Source organism: Peromyscus californicus, unplaced genomic scaffold, assembly GCF_007827085.1.
Source record: "Peromyscus californicus insignis strain IS unplaced genomic scaffold, ASM782708v3 Scaffold_16__1_contigs__length_79575227, whole genome shotgun sequence".
NCBI classification, from domain to species: Eukaryota; Metazoa; Chordata; class Mammalia; order Rodentia; family Cricetidae; genus Peromyscus; species Peromyscus californicus.
Window position 1 is genome coordinate 15,622,471 of NW_026294458.1, and position 12,392 is coordinate 15,634,862.

General features: G+C 39.5%; 1 protein-coding gene across 6 annotated transcripts in view; it reads right to left on the bottom strand.

Annotated features, from left to right (window-relative positions):
* Atp13a3 (ATPase 13A3) overlaps positions 1-12,392 on the bottom strand; it is a 99,454-nt gene that overhangs the window by 15,867 nt on the left and 71,195 nt on the right. For 5 of the 6 annotated variants that reach the window (XM_052740525.1, XM_052740529.1, XM_052740524.1 and 2 more), the window contains 3 exons: positions 11,387-11,555; positions 9,535-9,722; positions 4,657-4,745 (listed from right to left, as the gene is read on the bottom strand). In XM_052740525.1, the coding sequence (XP_052596485.1) occupies positions 4,657-4,745; positions 9,535-9,722; positions 11,387-11,555 (446 nt within the window). The remainder of the gene's footprint in view (positions 1-4,656; positions 4,746-9,534; positions 9,723-11,386; positions 11,556-12,392) is intronic. The other variant, XM_052740528.1, reaches the window with a different exon arrangement.

The window sequence follows — 12,392 nt, forward strand, 5'->3', positions numbered from 1 at the left end:
AAGAAAAACTAATCTGCATGCTGGGAACGGAAACAAGTCAAATAAAAATCTCCCTGCAAAGTTTCAGCACCTGAATGGACCAAGGGGAGGAGAGAAAGTGGAGGAACTAGAACAAACCAACACAGAAGAAGATAATTAATAAAGTTACCAACGAGAATTTTAAAAAGTGTGACACTCTATAAAGACCAAATATACGGGTTATAGGCACAGGAGAAAAATCTCATTCTAAAGGCAGAGAAACATTAACAAGATTTCTTCATGTTAGGAAAAGATGCCAACCAAGTTCTAGGAGGCATTGAGGACCAAACAGGCAAGACCAGAAAAGAATCTCCTCGGTCACAGCACAATTAAAATAGTAAATTAAAAGCAGCAGGGGGAAAACCAACAAGTCATATATCAAGGCAGGCTTATCAGGAGAAGAACAGGTCATGCGACTAAAATTTTAAGAGTCAGAAGACTTGGAATGATGTCTTTCAAGTTCTGAGAGATAACTGCCAACCCAGAATACTATACCCAGCAAAGCTGTCATAACTGAAAGAAAAATAAAAACTCTCCATGATAAAAATAGACAAAATTTGTGATCACTAAGCCAGCTCTATATAGAAGATACTTTAAGGAATTTTTCATACTGAAGAGAAACTGATCCATCCATAACACTACAGAATAAAACAAACTACATAATGGTGTGGAATATTTAAGATGTGCTGCATTCATTTATGCTGTGAAATATTTGTTTAATGATGCAAAGATGTGTTGTATTCTTATATGTTGCATTTGTTTAACTCTGTGAAGCTGTGTTACTTTGCCTGCCTAAAATACCTGATTGGTCTAATAGAGCTGAACAGCCAATAAATAGCTAAGTTGGAGAGAGAAACAGGTGGACTGCCAGGCAGAGAGAATAAATGGGAGAAGAAATCTAGGCTCGAGAGAAGAGGAGGAGTGAGAGAAGGATGCCAGGGGCCAGCCACCCAGCCAGCCAGAGTCAAAATGGAAGAGAAAGAGAGATCTATAGAATAAAGAAAGGTAAAAAGCGCAGAGGAAATGTAGTTAAAGAGAAACAGGATAATTTAAGTTAGAAAAGCTGGCTAGAAACAAGCCAAGCTAAGGCCGAGCATTCATAAGTAAGAATAAGTCTATTTATTTGGGAACTGGGTAGCAAGCAATGAATAAAAAACAAAACAAAAGAACTGCATAACTGTTAAGTGAGAGGGGGGAAAAAGAAAAAAAGCACTGCCCAAAATCAAGAAAATGACAAGAATCAATACACAACCTTCCATGGTAAGTGAATATTAATGGCCTCAATTCCTAAATTGAAGACCCAGTAGAAAAGAAAAAGAAAAAAAAAAAAAAAAAAGCAAGAACCATTAATTCGCTGCCTCTAAGAAATGTACCTCACCACAAGACCGACATACCACCTTAGGGTGAAAGGCTGGGTAAAAGGTACTGCAAGCAAATGGACCTAACAAACAAGCAGGTGGTTTACTATCTGACAAGAGACTAGAAGTCAAAACAAGTAATGAAAGACAGTCATTTCACACATCAAGAGGACATTAAAACTGTAAATGTTTGTGTCCCAAAGACAGCTGCACTACTTTCAGAAAACAAATACTATTAGAAGTGAAGCCACAGGGGCCGGGCGGTGGTAGCGCACGCCTTTAATCCCAGCACTCGGGAGGCAGAGCCAGGCGGATCTCTGTGAGTTCGAGGCCAGCCTGGGCTACCAAGTGAGTCCCAGGAAAGGCGCAAAGCTACACGGAGAAACCCTGTCTCGAAAAACCAAAAAAAAAAAAAAAAAAAAAAGAAGTGAAGCCACAGATCAACCCTAAAGCAATAGTAGTGGGTAACTTCAAACCCCTGACTCTCTCAATTGGCAGATCTTCTTGACAAAAAAAATAAAGACGATAATTAGACGATATCATAGATAAATGGCCTTTAAGAGACACCCACAGAACATTCCATCCAAACATTGCAAATCCATTATTTTCAGCAGTCCATGGGACTTTCTATAAAATAGATCAACATTAAGAAAACTCATAAAGAAGTGTAGGAGACACGAAGTTAAGCACTAGGGGGAAAAGAATGTTAAACATACAGGGCTGTCTCTTCAAAGAAGTATTTCCAAAGGCTGCGAGTGGATGTGGCTAGTAGCCTGGTGACCTCTGCACCAACCATATGGCAAGGCCACACCTGACTCCCCCAGACTCTTACATTTATCTCTATAGTGCTACATAATGCTGTCCTCTCCCAAACCTTTATCATGAGCTGTTTACCTCGAGCCAGCTTTTCCCAGTTAATCAATCTACAGAACCTAGCTTTACGGAAAATGCCACTTGTACTTTATAAAGAGTTTTGATGTAATCATGTCTTAAGTTTTATTGTACACATGGGATTGAGTTAATTATCGCAAGGGAACTTTCCCCAAAATTATGCTGTGCTTAAATATGCCTGAAACAAACTGCCTGGTGTCAGACTCTCAAAGTTTGAGGCAACACTGGCTACTGAGTAGTATTGAACCAGACTTCCTTCTTGCCTAACACAGATTGGCACTCTGCTGGCTCTGATGTTGGCAGAGACCCCCCCCACAAGGAAGAACAAGACTCTACTTGATCAAAGTAATCTTGAGCAAAAATAACACTGCTGGAGGTATAACCATAACTGATATCAAGTTATGCTGAAGAGCCACAGTAACAAAAGCAGCATGGTACTGGCAAACACCACCACCACCTCAGACACGGAGATCAATAGACTAGAAGAGAGGATTCGTCAGAGTCTACACAACTATAGCAACTCCATTTTCAACAAAGATGCCAAAAGCACACGGTGGAGAAAAGACAGCATTTTCAACAAAATATGATGGGAAAACTGAAGACCAAAATGCAGACTGAAACTAGTTCCTTATCTTAACTCCAAATGGATAAAGAACCTCAGCACAAGAGCTGAAACTCTGAAACTGCTTCAAGAAAAAGGTAGAGTACACATTAAGATATTGGCACAGGGAAGGAATTTGTGAATAGGACTCTGACCACTCAGGCAGGAAGTAAGATCAATAGCAAATAGGATTGCATGAAATTAAAAAGCTTCCGTACAGCAAAACCACCACCAACAAAATCCTGTCAACCCACTGAAGAGGCAGCCTATGGGTTAAAAAAAAAAAAAAAAAAAAAAAACTTTGCCAGTTATACATCCAACAGAGGATTAGTATATAGAATATACAATGAATTCAAGAAACTAAACAGTAAAAAAACAGCACCACCCCAAACAAGGGAGTGGGGTACTGAGCAGTGAGTCCCCCCCCCCCAAAAAAGGGCAAATAAACATTTAAAAGTATTCAACACCAGTAGTCAACTCGAAAACAAACCCAAACTGGTTTGAGATTCCATTTCACCTAGTCAGAATGGCTACAATCAAGAAAACAAACGTTACCAAATGCTGGTGAAAATGTGAGGAAAGAACCCTTAATCCACTGTTGGTGGGAATGTGAACTGGCACAGCCACCATGGAAACCAGTGGTTTCTAAGAAGCTTAAAAAACTGAATTACCACCGGGTGGTGGCGGCGGCGGCGGCGGCGGCGGCGGCGGCGGCGGCGGCGGCGGCGGCGGCGCACGCCTTTAATCCCAGCACTCGGGAAGCAGAGCCAGGCGGATCTCTGTGAGTTCGAGGCCAGCCTGGGCTACCAAGTGAGTTCCAGGAAAGGCGCAAAGCTACACAGAGAAACCCTGTCTCGAAAAACCAAAAAAAAAAAAAAAAAAAAAAAAAGTAGAGGGAGGGGTTGGGGATTTAGCAAGCACAAGGCCCTGGGTTCGGTCCTCAGCTCTGGAAAAAAAAAAGTAGAGGGAAAGAACATTAGTAGTTAAGCAGGGTTTAAGGTGATGGGGAGGAAGAGGGAGTAGGGGTGAGCTAAGGAAAAATTTAGGGAAACCTCTTTGTAAGCTAGTTTAAAATATGCACACGGACTGGAGAGATGGCTCAATGGTTAAGGGTATTTGCTCCTCTTGCAAAGGACCCAGCTTCAGTTCCAGCACCCACACAACAGCTCAAAACTGTCTCCAACTCCAGTTTTAGCTGATCTGGCTCCCTCTTCTGGTCCCTGTGGGCACTACATACATGTAGTGCACCTACATACATGCAGGCAAACCACTCACACACACAAAATAAAAATAAGTATTTTTTTTAAATTTATATATATAAAACACTAAGAGTGAGTTCCAGGGCAGGCTCCAAAGCTACAGAGAAACCTTGTCTTGAATAATCAACCAACCAACCAACCAACCAACCAAACAAAGCTCCTAACAGGATGAAACTCACAAACTTTATGCGTGGGGAACTGAGAGATGACAGAGGTACCACTGAAGACACATGGAAAAAGATGTGCCAATGAACTAATCAGGTATAATCAATAAAATCTATTTTAATTATGTTATTTCTTTTAGAGCATCTTTTAGTAACTACAACTCTATCTTAGACAAAGGGAAAGAAGCAATACTGGGAAAAATAAATGGAGGAAGTTTAATCTTCAGTATCAAACATCAGAAGTATTATTTAGCTGTTTACATTCCACATAATACTACAATGTCACTTTCCATTAATGTCTTATTACTGTTACCCCAGTTCCTATCAGCCATGACACAAGTAATAAATGAAATGCTAAGCCTTACCTCAAGAACTTGGTCAACAGAGGCAACTGGATGCAACATGATGAATAATATGAAAACATACAAAATAATCACAGATATAACAAAAAAATCTGGAAAAGAAAGTAAACAATTAAATTAGGCATTTTCTTTAAATGAAAAGGTGCCAAACACCAAGAAGCATATAATTACGTCAAGATTTGGTTGAAACACCTCTACGTGCTGATGAAATAGAAAAAGCATATGTTGTTATTTCCTACAGTGTAAGACATTGTGCAACCCCACAAAAGATTCATTAGAGGCATCTAAAGTCTATTGGCGTCAACCTTAAATGTATGTCAGATAATGGTAGCACATGCTTTCATCTCAGCATTCCAGACACAGACAGATCTGAGTTCCTGGCCAGAAAATATAGTGAGACCCTTATCAAGTGATTCCCCTGCACAAGTACAACTAAATTAACACATATTAGTTATCTAAAACTATTACGGCAGTTAAAGAAAGTGCTGGTTGGAACTACACAACCACAAACAGATCAAATGGGGAGAAAAAGAACAAAACTAAAGGAAATAGTCCCAGGCAGGTATGATGACGCAGGCCTGGAAAGCAGAGGGAGAAGACCGAGTCTAAGGTCAGCCTGACCTGCAAGATGAGATCTATCTCAGAAGAGTGAATCAGAATGGACTGATGATTGAAGTTTCAATTCAATAAAGACATAACCCATCAGAAACTTTTCAAATCTTACGACATTTAATAATTGTTCCTAATATATTCCTTAGTTAAGAAAGTTGTTATATTTACCTAAACATGTTTTTCAAAAGTTGCTGAGCCACCCCAGGTCTGACTTCTAAAAATCTGCCCCAGATTTCCAGGAGAGGAAAAACAATTATTTTCACTAGCCTGGAGATGAAAAAGCTCCTACAGGCTGGGAGATGCTCGGCAGTTGAGCACTTGCTGCTCCTCTACAAGATACATGTTCTGCTCCCAACACCCTCATCCGGTAGCTCACAACTGCATCTAACTCCAGCTCCAGAGACTCTAGTGCCCTTTTCTGGCCTCTGTGAGCATTGCATACAATTAACATGGACACAGAGACAGAGACACTTATAAATAAAAATAAGTCTTAAGCACTATTCAAAAAAGGTAGATGTCGCATGGCTTTATTTTATGTAATAAGCACACAAACATTTTTTTGAAAATCCTTGAAGACTTCAATAAGAATGGAAAATCGAGTATTGAGGTGAGAGAGGCAGGAATGTTAGGAGGTTACTCTCAGCTTCTGGGTCCTCTTAGGACGGTCAGTGAGCACTCAGCAATCCTGTTAGAGTGCAAACCCTCTTCACCAGAGCAAGTGCCAGAGCATCACAAGCTGCTGGCGACTGCAGGGCGGGGCCACGGGGTTAGGTTAGAAACTGAGTTAAAAGTCCAATCATTCCGCCGAAAATGGGGCTATACTGTTATAACAAAAGTATTTTTTTAAGTAGATACTTTTAAATACTCAAAAATGTAAAATAAAGAGCAGGCCATGGTGGAACATTCCTGTAATTCCAATACTCAGGAGGTGAGGTGGGAGGTTCAAAAATTCAAGGATGGCCTTGAACTTCCACATAATGAGTACCAGGACAGCCTGGGCTACAGATCCTTTTAGAAAGTTAGTTTGAGCCGGGCGGTGGTGGCGCACGCCTTTAATCCCAGCACTCGGGAGGCAGAGCCAGGCGGATCTCTGTGAGTTCGAGGCCAGCCTGGACTACCAAGTGAGTTCCAGGAAAAGGCGCAAAGCTACACAGAGAAACCCTGTCTCGAGAGGAAAAAAAAAAAAAAAAAAAAGAAAGTTAGTTTGGCGGTACATGTCTACAATCCCAAGATTTGGGGGACTGGGACAGGAAGATCACCAGTTCAAGGCCAAAAAGCTTGAGGCTAGCCTAGATTGGACAGCAACACACTGTCTCAGTGTTTTCCAAAAGAAAAATATGTAAAGTCCATTAATCATATCCCAGCTTACTGTAACACAAATCTTTTTGACAAAAAAAGGATTTCCTGCCTATTCCCTCTAGATAACTCAAAATAATACAGAGAGCAAACACATTCGCCTATGGTTTGTCCATAGTACACTCTTCTCTTTATGTTTCTCGGTCCTGTTTCCTTCCCCACAGTAACCGCCATCTTCTGACTTAGTTATCTATCTCTTTTCTTTCACTCAGTTACCTGTCTCTAAAAGACAACCTTATTTTGTAGGGCTAAGTTATCTGAACTCTTCCCACCAATTAAGGCATGACAACTAAACATGAAAAATATAGGCAGCCTCTGAACTGGAGAACAGTTCAGTACTAACATCTTCTCAGACAAAGACAGCCTCTGAACTGGAGATGCCGACAGTTCAGTACTAACATCTTCTCAGACAAAGACAGAGGATAGATTTTACCAACAAAAAACTACAAGGGTCAAGCAACACTCTGACAGAAGCTGAAACTGCCAGGATGGTGACTCACACCTCCAAAACCACAACCCGGGAGGTGGAAGGTCACACGTTCAATGCCCCCTCAGCTACGTTAAGACCCTGCCTCAAACTAAGAAGCTCAATCTAGTGAGAAATGACAGTTAGGACTTCAAGTGTCCATCATCATCATGGGACTTGAAATGGAAGCATGGCCAAACACAGTAGTGCACATGTAACTGCTAAGTTTAAAAATGTGTAGCTAGACTGAAAGTAGGTTTCATTTTAAAATGAAAATAAACCAGAAATGTACCAGTGGGAATGTACCAATCAGGAGAGGGTGCCTCTGACATTTGAGACTGATATTAATTACAGCAACAAACAAAAACTCAAAATAAATATAATACATTACATTGATTAGATCTAGAGAACAACTGAATGGTCCTAGCAAAGAACTATTCCCAGAATTCCAATGGCAATGGACATCACTGACAGGAAAACAAAGGGTGAAAGAAAACTAGCAGAATGTACATGGACAACTAACTATGTTGGTTCCGCTATACACTCTATTGCATAAAGTAGTTTTATGATTATATTCCTGCTGAACTATTTCAGAACATTTAAAAGAAATCAGTGTCACTGTCAACAATAAAGTGGTTATCATTTATTGACATCAATTGGAAGCTAAACAAGATAAATTTGAAGTTTTCCAAATCAAGTAATAGATTTTTTTGGGGGGTGGGGGTGGTTTCAAGACAGGGTTTCTCTGTTTAGCCCTGGCTACAACTCCCTGCTTGGAGTAATTCAATCAATCAATCAATTAATCAGTCTGTCTATCTATCTCTTTCTCAACAATCTAACTACAGATAGGGTAGAATATATTTCCTTAGACCAATACAGTTAATTTTCCTAAGGGAAAACAACCCGAGGACCAGTTCTCTTTATAACTAAAAAGAGAAAACCACATACAATGTTCATTCAAAAACCTAAAATAAAAAAGGAAGGGCTGGGGCTGAGGCTGGGGCTCAGTTGAAGAATGCTTTACCTTGCATATATTACCCCCAGGGTAGGACCCCTAATGCTACATGAACTGGGTGTGGTGGTAAACACCTGCAATCCTAGCACTCAAGTGGAGGCAGGAGATCAGAAGCTCAGGGTAACCTCGGTTATGCAGCCTGAGCTGCACAAGACCTTACCAGAACAGATGGACGGACGGAGTGAGTGAAAAGAGAGTTGACTGGGGCTATAATTCAATGGTACAGTACCTACCTAACTTGTGGAGAGAGTCCTTAGGTTTAAGCCCTTAATATTACCTCCACTCCCTTCCTCTAAAACCCTCCCCTACTCCAAAGGTTCACCTTTTAGTACATTAACTTTAGTTTTACAAATTAAAGTTACATATAAACTAAAGGTCCTATTTTAAGCACCACAGCATCGTTCTAGTGGATCTCAGGATAGTTATTATACAGTTACACAGTAACATGAGTAATAAGAAAAAACAAAATTTCAGCGTTACCTGTTCAAACACATGAGGCCAAACTTGGATAGTGAATGTGGAAATGTTCAACTTTAGAATGAGAACAAGGGTCTAATGATTATTACTTCTGTGATGTCTAAAATCAAGACCCAACATTTGAATTGGAACAATGACATCTTTTCATGGCCATAAGAATATCTGCCATTTACTCCATGATAGCAAAAGTCACATCAACTAATGTTTGCAATTTTAAAAATTGTTACTGTATGTGTGAATTGGCATATGTGCCATGGCACATATGTGGAAGTCACAGAACATCTCCATGCAAATGAGTCTCTCCTTACACTTTTATGTAGGTTCCAAGGACTGAACTTAGGTCAAGCTTTTCAGGCAGGACAAGAGCCTTTACCTGCTAAGCCACCTCATTGGTCCCATTTTCAATTTTTAAAAGCAAGCAACTAACATGTAACACCAAGTTTTGTCTATAAGGTCTAATTTTTGTCATTTATGTTATCATCTATAAACACACACAGACCTCTATGCCAATGGCCACTTTTGTGGTAGGAAGCAAAAGTAACTAAACATTAGGAATTCCAGAGACACTGCCCACAACAGTTTAAGTAGAGAAAAAAGCAGCTGGTACTGTGTCGAACAGCCAAAAGGAGAACATACCCACTGTCTCCCTGAGAGTCTCCTATAGGCTCCTGATTCCAATTCCAATTCTCTGGACTCACTCACAGAAAGGAAAGGGCTAGTAAGAGGCTATGCAAACCACTTGTCACTTCCATTTTTAAACTTAGGCATAGGAATGCTCATTAAAGTGAAGAGAGGACAGTAAACATTCAAAGCACTAAAATCTTGTCTATCTGTGAAGAAGTTACCAGTTAAGTCTTTACTGATTTTATTCCTTTATGCTTTTATGTTTTTATGTATTTACTTTTGAGACAGGGTCTGACTATGTAGCTAAGTAGAATCATGATGTAATACTTACAATTCTTGTAGCAAGGCTGCCTGAATGGTTTTCCTTTTGAAAAGGCAACCGCCACTGTGAGGTACTGAAAACTGGAGATAAAAAACACGGTGGTATTTTCATAATTTTGTATTTTACATGTATCAAGTTCAGTTCCATTGAACAAATGTGACGAGTTCCAACACGCGCTTCTTGTTGTATTACAAACACTGGAACACACAAAGAGTCTATTAGGAATGCAGCAGCATCTCCCCAAGAGGCCAGTGTTATACAGATGCCTTAAATCACAATACAAAAAAGTACAATGCTATTTATAGCAAAAGACACAGCAGCAGCAACACAGAGGGCAGGCAGAAAAGTTGTTTCTTCTTTTCTTTCCCCTTTAGCTAGATATTCCAGTCAACTAAAATTATAATCAAGTAATTTTTTTAATTTTTGAAATTTTAGCACAGTGAATGTAAACAGGCCACAGGTCTGCCTTTAGTGCTCCCACTTTTAGCATCAACCCATGATAACGGGGGATATAGTATCTATTGAACATACTGATACCACTTCTTCACCTGGGATTCGCACTTCTCTGGGGGTTATGCCATAAGTACTAAGTAGGAAGACTTGTGCTAATGTCTGCCCGAGCACTGGCACCAAGATAACAACCAATGATTTTAGTTACAGCTTACTGTTGTTGAACATACACAATTAGTAATGTTACAGCAATGAACACTGATAAATGTTAAGCCTCTGTGTAAATGGACTCTGGAAAGATTCAAGACAAATTTTACCCATTCCTTTTCATGGGCAATGCCTATATACATACAAAACAGTAATATTTTTAAATTTTCTAAAAATTTCAATGATAATCTCAATAGAGTAAAGTAAAATATTCATAACTAAAGAGTTGACAAAATTATTCACATTTAATTGAGTCATCACAGTTTTTTAGCAGCAAAAGTACTTCACAAATAAACATAATACTGCCAAGGTGGTGGTGGTGGTGGTGGTGGTGGCGGTGGCGGCGGCGGCGGTGGCGGCGCTGCTGCACGCGCACACCTTTAATTCCAGCATTCGGGAGGCAGAGCCAGGTGGATCTCTGTGAGTTCGAGGCCAGCCTGGTCTACAGAGCAAGCTCCAGGAAAGGTGCAAAGCTACACAAGAAACCCTGTCTTGAAAAAAAAAAAAACCAAAAAACAAAACAAAACAAAAACCCAAAAAACAAAACACATAATATTCTTTTCAGAAATTTAAAAATAAAATAAACAGTGCTTCTTCAACTTGGGGTAGAAAAGCTGGAAGTATGACACTATACCTCTTGGACACTGATACCAATTTTCTCATTTTACAGATAAGGCAAATTGATCAAGTGATTCTAAGGTCACATCCAGGTAATGAGAAGAACTTTGCCTGTAAACCTTCTACTACAGTCTTAGAACTGTCCCCTGTAAAGTTTATGCTCAGATTCAATCCCCATTGAGATATTAAAAGAGACTGAGTGATTAGGGTTTTGCCCCAATGAGTGGATTAATCCATTTATGCAATTCACAGGTGAATGGGGCATATCAGAAAAGGTCTGTTATAAAACCCAGTTTAAATAGGTCTCTCATTGTGTGCTGTCTGGTACTGCCTAAGAACACCTCCATCAAAAAAGTCAGCCTATGTTATTTCTCAGCCAGGAGATAAGTCTCTTTTCTTAATAACTTGGTCTGTGGTACTGACTAACAGAAAACTGAGACACTCTCCTAAAGACAGAAGTTACCATGACAAAAAGGAAAAATTTATTAGGTGTTTAAAGCAAGCTGCAGGCAAGTTCTATACACATTTCAAGGCTCATCTTTTTACATTCATCCTACAAATTTTTATGATGGATTGACCAACTCACTCTGAGTACGGATCACACACTTTATACTGCTTGACCCAGAAAAAGCCCAGCGACTGAAATCCAACGCAGATGACGATCTGAGACAAGACAGAGAAGAGGAGTGCCCCGGATATAAGGCCTGAAGGTGGTCTCTGTGCCACAAGCTCCTTCCAGGCGGGATTTAAACTCACTGTATTTGAAAGGAAAGAACAAAAAGCTGTTGTCTACATTTCCCACTAAGAAAGAAATAATAAAATTGACTGCAAATAAAACTTTTAAAATTCTGGATTTGTCCATTAAGTATTTAATAAGAAAAGTTTCTAAACACTCAAGCCAGATGTCATACACATTTAAATAATCTGTAAGAGAAAAAATTTATTATTTCAAAAATGCTTCCAGTAAGTTTCACCTTTTTGCTGAAATTCATGGGAAACATTAGTACCAGTAAAAATAATAGTAACTGTAAACCAACGTGTGGTGGGGCACCCTTGTAATCCAGCACTGGGGAGGCTGAGGCAGGAGGATCATAAGTGCAAAAAACCATGTCATACCATGTATGCCATAGCATAGCGTAAAAAAACATGGAGATAGAAACCCAGTCAATTGCTTTCCCTTTAAAGAAATTACTAGTAATGTCTGAAGCAATATGAACAGAATAGTAACAAAGTAGAATTAGTACAAGTGATAACATGTGGGATCTACCAAGTTTTCTCTATAAAGTTCCTATTTATCTTTTGATAATTAATGTCAAAAGTTACACTGACACTATCAGAATTTTGTTTATCCATTAACTAGTTTTATCATCTATTAAGCATTTTTAACTCCATAATTCTCACCAGGGGTAATTTTAGCACCCCAGAAAAGATTTGACAAGGGCTCTACTTCTAGCAGTTGGAATTTTGGCAGCATTGAAGATATGCAGTAACCAATGGTTTACCTGTGTATCTGACAGTGCACAAGACAGCTCTCCACAAAGAATTATCTTCCTAAAATGTAAAGAAGCCCAGGATCTCTTCTTGGTCAAATG